General features: G+C 46.0%; 2 protein-coding genes across 13 annotated transcripts in view; one reads left to right on the top strand and one right to left on the bottom strand.

Moving 5' to 3' along the window:
• LOC103107934 (protein FAM228B-like) overlaps positions 1-6,126 on the bottom strand; it is a 26,478-nt gene extending 20,352 nt beyond the window's left edge. For 4 of the 6 annotated variants that reach the window (XM_060186659.1, XM_060186662.1, XM_016185403.2 and 1 more), the window contains exons 1-5: positions 6,002-6,126; positions 5,569-5,699; positions 4,418-4,486; positions 1,827-2,018; positions 321-401 (exon numbers count right to left, since the gene is read on the bottom strand). In XM_060186659.1, coding sequence (XP_060042642.1) covers positions 321-401; positions 1,827-2,018; positions 4,418-4,486; positions 5,569-5,667 — 441 coding nt within the window. In that variant the 5' untranslated portion in view covers positions 5,668-5,699; positions 6,002-6,126. The remainder of the gene's footprint in view (positions 1-320; positions 402-1,826; positions 2,019-4,417; positions 4,487-5,568; positions 5,700-6,001) is intronic. The other 2 variants (XM_060186657.1, XM_060186661.1) reach the window with 2 other exon arrangements.
• Positions 5,695-15,063, top strand: PFN4 (profilin family member 4). 7 transcript variants are annotated; one of them, XM_007516762.2, is made up of 6 exons: positions 6,255-6,367; positions 7,550-7,612; positions 9,280-9,462; positions 11,027-11,164; positions 13,607-13,712; positions 14,803-15,063. In XM_007516762.2, the coding sequence occupies exons 3-6, from the start codon at positions 9,346-9,348 to the stop codon at positions 14,829-14,831; spliced, it is 390 nt and encodes a 129-aa protein (XP_007516824.1). In that variant the 5' UTR covers positions 6,255-6,367; positions 7,550-7,612; positions 9,280-9,345; the 3' UTR covers positions 14,832-15,063. The 7 variants fall into 7 exon arrangements, with proteins under 7 accessions (XP_060042650.1, XP_060042655.1, XP_007516824.1 ...); XM_060186668.1 differs by lacking the exon at positions 14,803-15,063 and having other exon boundaries at positions 13,607-13,832; XM_060186669.1 differs by lacking the exon at positions 14,803-15,063 and having other exon boundaries at positions 9,241-9,462; positions 13,607-13,832.

The raw sequence follows: 15,063 nt of genomic DNA, 5'->3' as shown, positions 1-15,063 counted from the left end.
AAACAGACTCTCATGCCTGAGGCTCCAAAGTCTCAGGTTCAATCCCCCACACCACCATAAGCCAGAGCTGAACAGTGCTCTGGTTAAAAAGAAATAATAATAATTAATCCTAGGTAATAGACATGTGAATAGATGTTTTTTTCTTCATAGATGTTCAATCTACTTCAGGTAGCAAAACTTAGGGATTTCATCGCTTAATGTATAGTGGTATAATATATAAATACAATTTAGTGATAGAAAATACAATTTACAGAAGTTTCTATCCAATAAACCTAAAGAAACTATATAAAACCAAAGCTAACATAAGAAATCTATCCTACCTTCATAAAACTGGGGTCTTCTTTGTCCATATAAAAGGGATCATACTCTCTTGGATCATAGTGTTCTATGAACACATTTCCCTATAGAGAGGGCACAAAGCTACACATGACAAGAGGCAGGTCACTGTAAATTCTGAGCAAAATAGTACTGAAGAGTCAGGCTGTGCTGCTCTTATGCTTCAAAACGGCATCTATGGCACATGCAAAAAGAATCAAGTCTGAATTTAAACTTACTGTATAAACATTTGCTGTTTTAAATATACTACAGAAATAGTGATGAAACGTACTTTAAATGTGTGAAGTTTCAACAAAGAATGAGGGATGTGAGGGCGATCTGGCTGTGACATCCGTCACCCCATTGATCGCCAGCGTTGATTCGGCTGCTCTGGCTGGCTAGGCGGGTGTCCCCTTCCTCCCTCCCCGCTCCATGTGCGTCCCTCCGGAAGCTGCGTGCTCGGTCAAAGAGGACGGCCTTCCCCGAACAGAGACGACGGACCGGTTCTCGGTCGAGGGTATACGAGTAGCTGCGCTCCCCTGCTAGACTCTCCAAACAAGCGCTCAACAAAGAGTGTGGAAACAGTGTGGTGTTGGGGGAGGCTGAGCAGGAGAGCAGAGTATGTACGCACGATGCCCTGGGTCCCAATGTTTAACTGCTGGGCCATCTGCGCTGGAGTGGACAGATGCTCTGGTGTCTCTCTCTCACACATACAAATAAGTAAATCTTATAAAATGTGGGAAAGCTAAAATATTGGTGACTTTAAAGAATTCTTACTAGCCAAACATCTCAGTTCTCTTTTAAATGACAGGAGAATAGGAACACTTTATAGTTTTCTAAGTAACTGGTTGCCAGAGTAACACAATGCCATGATCTTAAGAGTAAAAAGAAAATTTTAATTGGCCCGTAGAATTGATAGTGGAGGGGGGGGGGTGCGCCTGGCAGAGCACACACATTCCCATGTGCAAGGACCTGGGTCCAAGCCCCTGCAGCCTCCATGCAAGGGAGAATTCACTAGTGGTAAAGCAGTGGCTGCAGACAGGCCTCTCTTCCTCTTCCCTTCCCCTTCCATCTCAATTTCTCTCTGCCTATCTCTATACAATAAGCTTCTTTTAAAAGGTAATTACTTGAGGTGGGGGGAGGGCTCAGCTCCTGGAACATGCTGGCAGAGCAGGACCTAATGGGTGGTGAACTGTCATGTGGAAAACTGAGAAATCTTAAGCATGTACAAACTACTGTATTTTACTGTTGACTATAAACCACTAATCCCCCAATAAAGAAATTTTTTAAAAAAGCTAATTACTTGGGTAGGGAGTAAAAAGGAAAATAGTTTTAACATATGCATTCAGGTTCAGACTTCACCCTCTTCCCCAACCTTCCCACAGGCCCTGGGCTAAAGGACATGACATGCTATTCAAGTAGATGACACACACGTGCCCAGAGGAGATTAAAGATGAAAGACGACTTAATCTTTAAGACAACTGGGGAAAAAAATCCAATGATCTTAGTACCTGTTTATTTACATGTTTTAAAAACCCAGCTGATTCCCGTTGCCTCCTTTTAGTAATATTCTTGTGTGAACAAACTTTTTCTATAATTTTCTTCTGGAGAGGATTTGCTACATGGTCAACCCATCTTTTATGTAATAACTCTTTTCTTCTTGTGTTTAAGAAGTCATGATGTTGTAAATACTTATCTAGTTCCTAGTAAATAATAAGAGAAGAAGCAAATAAGTAAATCATCCTAAACTGTCTTATTCTAAAATTTAGACATGGTGTATATTCTTAGAAGTAACTCACAAAATCAGGTGGGGCTCCAACCGGGATCCTGACCCTGGTCCCTATGCTTTGTGCCATGTGTGCTTAACCTGCTGTGCTACTGCCTGGCCCCCGTGATCTGTTTTCAGAGCTCTTTCACCACACCAAACCGAAATGTTGTACTTACTGAGCATTGACTCCTGTTTCTTTCTCCCCATATCCTCAGTAAACTCTACTTTTAGTCTCTATGAATTTTGTCAGTTCTAGATATTTCAGATAAGTTAAACACGGTAATATCTGCCCTCTGTGTCTGGCTTAGTTCACTTAGCATATTATATTATTACAAGGTTCGTCCGCGTTGTACAGGTAATGAGAACTGGATTCCTTTTTTATGCATGAATAATTTTCTTTGATAAATTCGGAACTCACTTTGTTTATACATTTACTGATGAACATTTGGGTTGCTTCCACCTGTTGGCTATTGTAACGACATACATATGTACTTCAGTCCCTGTTTTAACTTTGTTTGGTATACGCCTGAGAGTGGAATTGCTGAGCCATACAGTGATTCTATCTATTAGGGAGCTACTCTCTTCCCTGATCTAGCTTTCTGGCTCAGAAAAAAAAAAAAAAAAAAAAAAAACTAGTACAGTCATGGGCCCTTTGGAATATAACTAAAATAGGCCTACTATCTACAAAATGGAGACCCCCCTCAAGTCTTCATCTGAACTATTCCAGCCTTTAGGCTCATGATTAGTCAACAATTTGTTTGGCTTTATATGTTAACTTTTTTCAGCCACCAGGTTCCAGATACTAGCATGATGCCAACCAGACTTCCCTGGGCAGACAACCCCACCAATGTGTCCTGGAGCTCTGATTCTCCAGGACCCTGCCCCACTAGGGAAAGAGAGAGACAGGCTGGGAGTATGGACTGACCTGTCAGCACCCATGTTCAGCGGGGAAGCAATTACAGAAGCCAGACCTTCCACCTTCTGCATCCCACAATAACCCAGGGCCCATACCCCCAGAGGGATAAAGACTAGGAAAGCTATCAGGGGAGAAGATATGATACAGAGGTCTGGTGGTGGGAACTGTGTGGAGTTGTACCCCTCTTATCCTATGGTTTTGTTTGTTTTTTAATTTTTCCCCTTTTGTTGCCCTTGTTTATTGTCATTATTGTTGTTATTGCTGTCATTGTTGTTGGATAGAACAGAGAGAAATTGAGAGGAGGGGAAGTCAGAGAGGAGTAGAGACAGACACCTACAGACCTGCTTCACCACCCGTAAACCCCCTGCAAACCCTCCCCTCCTCCTCTCTGTCTTCCCCTCCTCTCTCCATTTCTCTCTGTCCTATCCAACAATGACATCAATAATAACAATAACTACAACAATAAAAACAATGACAACAAAAGGGAAAATAAATAAATATAAAAAAATTTTTAAAGATTTTAAAGCATTTACTTATTATCGTTTTAAAGTACTTTTAAAAGTTTTTATTTATAAAAGGGAAACACTGGTGGTCCGGGATTCCAGGAATCAAAAGCAAACCCCCTGCAGGTGGGGAGTCGGGGGCTTGAACCTTTATGCCGGTCCGTGCACGCTCAACCTGCTGTGCCACCGCCCGGCTTCCTTATCCTATGGTTTTGTCAGTATTTCCTTTTTTTTTTTAAGATTTTATTTATTAATTAATGAGAAAGATAGGCGAGAGAAAGAACCAGACATCACTCTGGCACAGATGCTGACGGGAATAGAACTCAGGACCTCATGCTTGAGAGTCCAAAGCTTTATCACTGCGCCACCTCCCGGACCACCAGTGTTTCCTTTTTATAAGTAAAAACTTTTTAAAAGTACTTTTAAACAATAATAAGTAAATAAACAAATGCTTTAAAATCTTTTTTTTAACTTTTTAATATTTATTTATTTTCCCTTTTGTTGCCCTTGTTGTTTTTTATTGTTGTAGTTATGATTGTTGTTACTGATGCCATTGTTGTTGGGTAGGACAGAGAGAAATGGGAGAGAGGAGGGGAAGACAGAAAGGGGGAGAGAAAGACAGACACCTGCAGACCTGCTTCACCGCCTGTGAACCGACTCCCCTGCAGGTGGGGAGCTGGGGGCTCGAACCGGGATTCTTACGCAGGTCTCCAACTTCACGCGATGTGTACTTCAACCACTGCACTACCTCCCGACTCCCGAAGTCAACCAAACCAATCTCAGAGATCTCTTATGCCCCCCACTCTTAGGAGTTAGTGGTGTTTAGTTTCCGTTTTCTGACATTTTTACAACGAGGACGGACTGTATCTAAAGTAGAAAACCATTTAATTTCTGAGCTGCCCCATGACTGCTCACCTTAATTGCATAGTTTTCTTTATACAGTATCGACTGAATAGCTGCATCAATATCATCTTCAGCTAGTGCCTAAAATGACAACATTTTGAAAAGTCAAGTATTAAAAGAACAGAGTTATCTGGAGAGCATGGGGATGTGCAACTCTGGTCTTTGCTGTGTGTTTAAGTAAGTTCACCACCACCCAAAAACCCTCTCTACATCTCTATCTCACTAAAATAAAACATACATCTGAAATAATAGTAAAGGCAGTTTATTTTTTATAAGACATCTCTACTATTTTTCATTTTTTAATTTATTTATTTTCCCTTTTGTTACCTTGTTTTTATTGTTGTTGTAGTTATTATTGTTGTTAAGATAGGACAGAGAGAAATGGAGAGAGGAGGGGAAGACAGAGAGGGGGAGAGAAAGACAGACACCTGCAGACCTGCTTCACCCAAAGGCAGTTTATTTTATACAAACCATACCTTCATAGAGCGGCTTGGGAACAAATCACAAGCTAAAAAGTTATAACGTGTGTTGTGTTCGAGTACGCAGTTCAGGCAGTACTTCAACAGAAACTTTCAAACTTGGTTATATTGGGGAAATTATATATGTAATGGGCTTCGACTCCACCTTAAGAAGTTAGAAAAACAAACCAGGGCTGCAGGTATCTGTCTCTTTTCCTCTCTACCTCCTCCTTCCCTCTCAATCTGTCTCTATCCAATAATAAATAAAAATATTTAAAAAAAAAAAAAAGAAGTGAGGGGTCCAGACGGTGGCGCACCTGATTAAGCGCACACATTACAGCGCGCAAGGACCTGGGTTCAAGCCCCTGGTCCCCACCTGCAGGCGGGGAGGCTTCACGAGTGGTGAAGCGGGGCTGCAGGTGTCTGTCTGTCTCTCTCCCTGTCTATCTCCTCCTCCCCTCTCAACTTCTGCCTGTCTCTATCCAATAATAAATCAATAAAATATATTTTAAAAAGCTAGAAAACAACAAAGTTGGTGGAACGAAGATAAGAACATAACTATAAATAAAACCAACTCTCTCTCTCTCTCTCTCTCTCTCTCTCTCTATATATATATATATAGTGTGTATATGTTTTCCTATTTTTATTATAATTATGCACACAACCCTTCCTAATGTAACCGCCCCGGTATAGACCTCGAAATACCTCCACGAACGAAATTGACTTCGGTTGCAACCATTCCTTGGAGCTCTTGAGCTCGGGGAGGGTGTCAGTCGTCTGGTCAACACTGTCTAAGTTTGTCATCGTGGTCGCAAGCAACAGAGCCCCTAGAAAAGCTCAAAGAGAGAGAGAGAGGGAAAGCGCTCATTCAGCCGTGGCCACTCAGTCACCTTCTTCTTTTGCTTAATGAGTGACCCCTCCTGGTGACCAGGGACAGAGATCGAATGGACCGCCCGCAGCCCAGCCAGCAGCGCGGCCCCACCCGCCCGGCCTCCAGGGGGCGCTGCCGCGACGGGCAGCGGGCGCTTTCCGGCCCCGGCCCCGGCCCGCCGGGAGAGGGAGCTGCAGGCCGGGCAGAGAGCCGGCTCAGAGCGCCCCAGTCAGCCCAGGGGGCAAGGACGTGGGCCGCGCTCGGCACCTCGGCTCCCGGGAACGGCGGAGAGCCCAGTCGGCGGCGGCAGACCGAGCCCGCCCGACGTGAGCGCGGCCCGCACACTGCCTGTCGCCGGGGAGTGAGACGACGTTCACAGCGACGAGCCGAGCGGAGGACTCGAGTCCGGCCACGACCCCTCCGGCGCCTCGCGATGACGGACGGCGATCGCAGCCAATCGCGGGACACGTCGCTGCCGGGCCCCGCCCCCAGTCTGTTGACGTCCCCGCCCGGAGCGCGGCCTGAACCCCGGGCGGGAGGGGGAGGGGGAGGGGGAGGCGGAGGCGCAGGGCTGGGGGGTCGGCGGCCTCGGGAGCTGTGACTGCGGGACCTGTCGCCTGAAGTGTCCTAAAGGTCTTTTTACTCCCCCTCGTCCCCCAGAAAGCAGCCAGCTGTTTGTTTTCTTTTTTTTTAATAACTTTTTAAAAATTTATTTATTTATTAATGAGAAACACAAGAGGAGAGAGAAAAAGCCAGACATCCCTGGTGCATGTGCTGCCGGGGATCGAACTCAGGACCTCATGCTTGAGAGTCCGATGCTTTATCCACTGCGCCACGTCCCGGACCACGATCATTGTTGTTTGTTTGTTTGTTTTTATTAGAATTTATTTGTTTATTCATGAGAAAGATAGGAGGAAAGACCCAGCCCTCACTCTGGTACATGTGCTGCCGGGGATGGAACTCAGGACCCCATGCTTGAGAGTCCAGTGCCGTAGCCACTGCACCACCACAACACAATCAGTGTTTTCCTTAGTGATTTACAAAACTACAAAATGTCGAGGGCATCGCTCTGCACCATCGTTCCCACCACCGCAGTTCTGTGTCCCCATGTCCCCTGGAAGCCAAAGTGCTTCTCCCAAGGTCACAGATGGGGGTTGGCTGTTACTCTGTAACTGTCTGTGTTTGTACATACTGGCCGCAGATATTTCTATGGTCCTGCCTGCCTTCTCTTCCTTTCTAAGTCACACTTAACACCTCTTAACTACTTGCGAAAGTCTTTCTTTTCCGAATGTCTTTTCCTTTCTTCTTTTTTTTTTTTTTTTCCTCTTCTCTCTCTGGGTCCTGATGGAATTAGAGTTCAGAGCTCTCTGGTCATCTTCCCCTGACATTTCTGCTCTGAGGATATAGGCCAAAATTCCTTATGGGGATGCAGAAGGTGGAAGGTCTGGCTTCTGTAGTTGCTTCCCCGCCGGACACGGGAGTTGGCAGGTGGACCCCCAGCCTGTCTGTGTGTCCCTGATGGGACAGGGATCTGGGGAGGTGGGGCTCCAGGACACATGGGGTCGTCTGCCCAGGGAAGTCAGGATGGAATCACAGTAGCGTCTGTAACCTGGTGGACAAAATGTTGAATAAACAGTAACCGGAAAGTAGGAATAGAGCAGGTGAGAATAGGGCTTTCAGACCGGACAGCTTCTACCCTGGTGTCCACGGCTGGTGCCCTTCCTGGAAGCGGCTGTGAGGGCTCATGACCAGCCGGGCTCAAGGAGTCTTGTTCAATTCATGGCAAGTGTCTTACTTTGTTTGCTTTGTCACCAGGGTTATTGCTGGGGCCTAGTGCCTATACTACTCTATCATCCCCCCTTTCGCCTCCCCCGCCAGGTATTTTTGGTTTCTTTTTTAAATATTTTAACTTTTTTATTTGATAGAACAAAGAGAAATTGAGAAGAAGGGGGAGACAGACACAACTGCAGACCCACTTCACTACTGTGAAGCTCCTCCCCATCCCCACAAGGGGGGCCTGAGGGCTTGAATCCAGGTCCCTGTGCACGGCCATAACATGCACTTTACAAGGCTGCCACTACCTAGTCCTGGGTTTTAATAAGAGGGTGAAACGCAAAGACGTGGTGACGCCTGCACTGCTCCACCACTCCAGAAGCTTCCCCCCAGCAGGTGGGAACAGAGACTTGAACCTGGGTCCTTGCACATGGTCATGTGTGTGATATACTGGTGCCCACCCCTGCCCTCCCCACAAAGTTGTCTTTTCTTTTTATTTTAAATTTATTTATTCAGTCCCTTTTGTTGTCCTGGTTGTTTTATTGTTGTAGTTATTATTGTTGTTAGACACCTGCAGACCTGCTTCACTGCCTGTGTAGCGACTCCCCTGCAGGTGGGAAGCTGGGGGCTGGAACCAGGATCCTTAACGCCGGCCCTTGCGCTTTGCACAACCTGCCCTTAACCCGCTGCGCTACCGTCCGACTCCCTAATTCCTTCTTCTTCTTTTTTTTTTTTTAATATTATCTCCCTTTTGTTGCCCTCGTTGTTATTGTTGTTGTTATTGATGTCATTGTTATTGGATAGGACAGAGAGAAATGGAGAGAGGAGGGGAAGACAGAGAGGGGGAGAGAAAGACAGACACCTGCAGACCTGCTTGACTGCCTATGAAGGAACTCCCCTGCAGGTGGGGAGCAAGGGGCTCGAACTGGGATCCTTACGCCACAGAGTTGTCTTTTTTTATTGTTTTATTTGATAGGACAGAGAGAGATTGAGAGGGGAGCTGGGAGAGAGGAAGAGAGACACCTGCAGCATTGCTTCCCCATTCATGAAGCTTCCCCCCTCCGCAGGTGGGGACCATGGCCTTGAACTCCATCCTTCCATGCTATAATGTGTGTGCTCAACCAGTCACACCACTTCCCAACCGTTAGATTGATTTACCTGTTAAGGAGAGAGAGGACCAGAGCACCTTATCACTTTGATAAGGCAGTGTCAGAACTCGAACTCCACACCCCGTGCCAGCAAGTCCTACTACTGCCACACTTACAGGGACCTGTGTTTACTTTGTTTTGATTTTTTTTTTTTATAAATATGTTCTTTTTGTTGTTGTTATTATTGGATAGAGACAGAGAGAAATTGAGAGAGAAGGAGGAGATAGAGAGGAAGAGAGACAACGAGACCCCCTGCAGACCTGCTTCACCGCCCGTGAAGCGACTCCCCTGCAGGTGGGGAGCCCGGGGCTCGAACCGGGATCCTTATGACGGTCCTTGCGCTTGGCACCATGTGCGCTTACCCCGCTGCGCTACCGCCTGACTCCCCGTGTTTAGTTTTTAATTGCTGGTGATTCCGATACACATCACTGATGTGGTTAGGAAATTATGAGATTGGGAGGCCAGGTGGTGGGTGGCGCACCGGGTTAAGCGCACATAGTAGGAAACTAGAAGATTTTTAAAAAGAAAGGGAAAGAAAAGAAGGCCCAGCACTTTCACCGATCGCCAGCATGTGCACACTCACAGGAGAGCTACCCAGCGTTGGCGGGACATTTGTATTTGCAGGAGTTTCACAAACTGGCCAGAGCACACGGGTTCAACTGCAGTTTGCTTCCTCAGCGCTGAGACAGCATGAGCCACCTGCAGACCCTCATGTTAGACACTCTCCTGGGCACAAAGCATGTGGACAGCGCGGCCCTCATCAAACTCCACGAGCGGACTCTGTGTGTCGCCTCGCCCGGATTCAGTGTAAGAGAGACCAAGCGGGGGGGGGGGGGGGGGGGGGGGGGGGGGACATGCTTTTGCTCCACTGTTGTTTGGTTTGGTTTTTTTTTTTTTTCTTTATTTTTTTCATTATTTATTTTCACTTTTGTCACCCTTGTTGTTTTTAAGTTCTTTTAACTAATTAATTTATTTATTTCCTTTTGTTGCCCTTGTTTTTTTATTGTTGTTGTAGTTATTATTATTGTTTTTGTTGTTGGATAGGACAGAGAAATGGAGAGAGGAGGGGAAGCCAGAGAGGGGGAGAGAAAGATAGACACCTGCAGACCTGCTTCACCGCCTGTGAAGCGACTCCCCCGCAGGTGGGGAGCCGGGGGCTCAAACTGGGATCCTTAAGCCGGTCCTTTCTCTTCTTGCCATGTGCGCTTAACCTGCTGCACTACTTCCCAGCCCCCCCCCCCCAGCCAGTTTTAAATGAACTTTTTCTGTAAGTATTTTAGGGCCAGAAGGTCTGTGTCACAGCTGATTGTTTCTGAGTTGGATTGGGGAAGCAGCCACAGATGTGTACAAGATCAGGTGTGGAGATGTTCCCACAAAGCTTTCTAGATACAAATGCAATTTCAGGGAATTCCAATGCAACACCAGTTCATAGTTGAGCTTTTGTTTGTTTTGTTTTCTTTACTCCATCCACTTAAAAACTGATAACTGAGGGGCTGGAGGTGGCACACATGGTTGAACTCACATTTTACCATGTGCAAGGGCCTGGGTTCAAGCCCCCAGCCCCCCACTTGTAAGGGGAAAGCTTCACTAGTAGTGAACAGTGCTTCAGGTATCTCTTGTTTTCTCTTCACCTCTATCTGCCCTTCCCCTTTCATTTTTTCTCTAGCCTATAAAATAAATGAATTAGTTCATTAAACATTAAAAAGGAGTTTTTTTTAAACTTACAACTGAATCAGGTAGGTGAGTGCCTTGCCATGTCCAAAGTCCAGGTTTGAGCCCTGATACCCCATGGGGATGCCCACATCACTGCAGGAAGCTCCAATCTCCCCTTTTTTTTTTTTTTGCCTCCAGGGTTATTGCCGGGGTTCGGTGTGCAAATCCACTGCTCCTAGAGGCCATTTTTCCCTTTTGTTACCCTGGTTGTTTTACCATTGCTGTGGCTATCATTATCATTGCATTGATGTCGTTGTTGTTGGACAGGACAGAGAGAAATGGAGGGGGGGGGAGACAGAGAGAGGGAGAGAAAGATAGACACCTGCAGACCTGCTTCACCGCCTGTGAAGCGACTCCCCTGCAGGTGGAGAGCCGGAGGCTCGAACAGGGATCCTTATGCCGGTCCTTGTGCTTTGCGCCACGTGTGCTTAACCCACTGCGCCACCGCCCGACTCCCCAATCTCTCCTTCTTAATGCTCTGGGGGGAGGGGAAAGAGTATATAGGAGCAGTAAAAATTAACATGCATGATACCCTGTCATCCCTCCCAAAATATAATAATAAATAAAATGATTTTATAGACCTGCAAAAGTGGACAGTGGGCCAAATTTGACCTGCCTGCCGAAGTCTGCCAGCTCCTAGTCTATTTAACTTCTACAGGTCATGCCCAACGATATTCGAACACTTACAAACGGATTCGCCAAGAACCCTTTACAAGCCCGACGAGAAGGGCTGTATTTCAAGGAGAAGGATTACAAATGTGTGCGCGCAGATGACTACTCACTCTACGCTAAGAACGTGAGTGCTCAAGCTTTGAAGAGAGCTGACTCCAATCATTTTCTGGGCCCCTCCTGAGTTTGTCTATGACACAGACTAAGCAGTGATGGTGACAGCAGCCTAATGCCAGGAAGGCAAATCTGATTGGTTTTTGTTTTCCTGCCAGAGATTTGCTGGAACTTTGTGCTGGTAGACTCTGTATTATTTTTTTTCCCAAGATAGCAGGTGAGAGACAAAGAGACAGAGAGCGAAAACAAGGAGAGAGACACCTCAACACCTCTCCACTGCTGGGGAAGTTTCCCCTTTAGTGCTGGTGTGTGTGTGTGTGTAGGGATCCTTGCGCTTTGTGCCATGTACGCTTAACCCACTGTGCTACTGCTTGGCCCTGGTTTTGAGAGAGATTTCTTTCAGAACCTATCAGGTGGACTTTGCCTGTACTATCTTTCCACAACAATTCATCTTCCACACTCTACATGCTCCTCCTTTAAAAAAAAAAAAATCTGGGAGTTGGGTGGTAGCGCAGCAGGTTAAGCACAGGTGGTGTGAAGCGCAGGGACTGGCGTAAGGATCCCAGTTGGAGCCCCCGGCTCCCCACCTGCAGGGGAGTCGCTTCCCAGGCGGTGAAGCAGGTCTGCAGGTGTCTGTCTTTCTCTCCCCTTCTCTGTCTTCCCCTCCTCTCTCCATTTCTCTCTGTCCTATCTAACAACGACAACAACAATAATAACTACAACAATAAAAACAACAAGGGCAACAAAAGGGAAAATAAATAATTTTTTTTAATCCAGACTTAAACATTTCTCTTGACTCTTTTTCCTATAAGGAACCAAAGAGATTAATTTCTGTTTGTTTGCTTGTTTATTTCTTCTTCTTGCCACAACAGGGTGTCACAGGGGCTTGGTGCCTGTGTGACAAAGTCAGTGCTACCAGCAGCCACTTTTTTCCTTTTTTTTTTTTTCTTTGACAGGACAAAGATATATTGAGAGGGGAGAGGGAAATAGAGAGGGAGAGAGAATGATAGATACCTACAGCCCTGCTTCACTGCTTGTGAAGCTTCTCCCCTGCAGGTGGGGACTAGGGCCTTGAACCTGGGACCCTTGGATATAGTAATATGTGTACTCTACTGGGTGCACCACCGCCTGGCTCCCAGGAACTAAAGAGATTAAATTCGAGGAGTCAGGCTGTAGCACAGTGGGTTAAGTGCAGGTGGCGCAAAGAGCAATTTCAGGCGTAAGGATCCCGGTTGAGCCCCTGGCTCCCCACTTGCAGGGGAGTCACTTCACAAGCGGTAAAACAAGTCTGCAGGTGTCTGTCTTCCTCTCCTCCCTCTCTGTCTCCCCGCTCTCTCTATTTCTCTCTGTCCTACCCAGCAACGACATAATAACAACAATAATAACTACAACAATAAAACAACACAACAAGGGTAACAAATGGGAATAAATAAATATTTTTTAAAAATAATAAAAAAGAGATTAAAATCACACTTACTGGATGCCCTCTACTGTGAGGTAAATATACTTTACCCACATTCTTTTTTTTTAATTTTTTAAAAATTTTTTATTTATAAAAAGGAAACATTGACAAAACCATAGGATAAAAGGGGTACAGCTTTGCACAGTTCCCACCACCAGAACTCCATACCCCATCCTCTCCCCTGATAGCTTTCCCATTCTCTATCCCTCTGGGAGTATGGACCCAAGGTCATTGTGGGGTGCAGAAGGTGGAAGGTCTGGCTTCTGTCATTGCTTCCCTGCTGAACATGGGTGTTGACAGGTCGATCCACACTCCCAGACTCCCTGTCTCTCTCTTTCCCTAGTGGGGAAGGACTCTGGGGAAGCGAGGTTCCAGGACACATTGGTGGGGTTGTCTGTCCAGGGAAGTCTGGTCGGCATCATGCTGGCATCTGGAGCCGGTGGTTTGGTAGTTTACTGAAGTCGTTCTAGTCCTGTCTTATTGAGGCCCCAGGTGTTCTCCTTTGGTATTGCTAATTGACCCAGGAGAGGAGAGAGACACAGCGGCTGCTGCTCCGTAGCCCCGCCTCCACTTCATCCACATTCTAAACTATTTCCCACTCTAAGAAAGAAATTGAGGCTTAACAAAATTAAATGAGTCTTCCATTATCCTACGGGAGAAATGCTTGATAACCCATAGCTGACCAGCTCCACAATGTACCAAGCAAGTTCCATTGCTAAATCTGTCACGTCAGTTGTTCTTACTCAGAGAGGGCTGTATTACAATCACAATCATGCAGGGTTTTTTTATTTTATTTTTTTTCACAGTCCACATGCTATTGTTACAACAGTTTGAAAAGAAAACTTTCAGAAAAGCCAGCTAAATGAATGGGGGGGGGGATCCTACATATGAACATTTGGCAGTTGGAAAAAACTGGAAGATGCAACCAGAATATAACTGTTAGTCCCTGTGACGAGAACCAAAGAATGGGCTTTCTGTTTTCTTCTTCTGCAGGAAAATTCTGGCGTGATAGTTGTGAAGACCCACATGTATCTTCTGGTGGCAACGTACACTGAGGGCATGTACCCCAGTGTCTGTGTGGAAGCCACCGAGAAGCTGGGTGAGTTTGTCTCCCAGGGCCTGTCTTCACTCCTGGTGGTCCTAGGGCTTCTGACAGCATGTGACAGAGATCCAGCTCAAACCAGCTAGGCTAGAAGAAGGAATTTGTAGAAAGGAAGTTGATTTTCTAGCAAAACCAACAGGAGGAGGGCATGCTACTGAGCGTCTCTCCTCTACCCTCTCCAGTGAGTTTCTCCTGTCCCATTGCAAACTGCCTCCTTTCCTGGCTAGGGAAGCCTCACACCCTATCCAGTTTTGTCCTGGGAGCTGGGGAGACGCCAGTGAAGTTTCTCACTCCTGCCCTGTAGATTCTGTGGCTGATACTGAAGGCTCACTTAACAACACAAAAGACTCCACAGAAGGTGTGCCAATTAGAAGGGCGGGTCCCATCATCCCAAAGAGCTCACTGTGGTGGACCACAGGGATCACATCTTGGAAAGTGACTTGTCTCTATTCTTACTTCTTTCTCCTTCACTCGCTTTTCTTTTAAAATACATAGAGAAGGAGAGAGGAGAGAGAGAGAACCAGAGCATCACTCTGGGACATACGACGCCTGGTCAGATTGAATTTAGGACCTCATACTTGACAGACCAGTATCTTATCCACTGTGCCAACTCTGGAGAACTCTTCACTTGCTTTTCTTACCACTTTCACTCAAAAATTATACCTGAGCATTACCGGAAAAAAAAATCAGGAAATACAATTTATGACTATTTGAAACTTCTTTGATATGAAAGACTCTAGGGACATAATCATATATATCTGTCTCTTCTATCAGACAGCTTTAGAGCAGAACTAAGAAGTCATTTTTTCATCGGCAGACCTGCTTCAACACTTGCAGGTGGAGATCTGGGGACTCAAACCGAGATCCTTGCACAGGTCCTTGCACTGCGCGCTATGTGCGCTTAACCCCGTTCGCTACCGCCGGGCCCCCCAGACTAAGTCTGATTGTCCGATCATCCTTGCATCCTTAGTGCGTGGTAGTCAATATGTATGGAAGGAGTGAATGAATGGATGGGTGAATGAATGAATAATATTGTAATGATAACTTACTGCTCACAGATAATAATCCAGCTCTTATTTCCTTGCAGGAGACTATCTCAGAAGAAAAGGAAGTTAAGTCATCAGAGGACGATGAAAGGCAGCTTTTATTATCTAGAGAAAATTATAGATCCTACAGAAAAAAGAATGCCTTGTTTTATCACTGCCGAAAACTAGGCAGGAACTGGAAGATAACTTACCCAATACAGCACACCCACCATGCTCAAGGGCCCGGGTTCGAGCCCCTGGTGCCACCTGGGAGCATCATGTACTACTCCAAGGGGAGCTCCATGAAAGTGGAATGTTGCTGA

The sequence above is a fragment of the Erinaceus europaeus genome, chromosome 3 (assembly GCF_950295315.1).
Source record: "Erinaceus europaeus chromosome 3, mEriEur2.1, whole genome shotgun sequence".
Classification (NCBI taxonomy): domain Eukaryota; kingdom Metazoa; phylum Chordata; class Mammalia; order Eulipotyphla; family Erinaceidae; genus Erinaceus; species Erinaceus europaeus.
The sequence above is the reverse complement of the archived record's forward strand: the minus strand, read 5'-3'. Positions and strand labels throughout refer to the sequence as shown.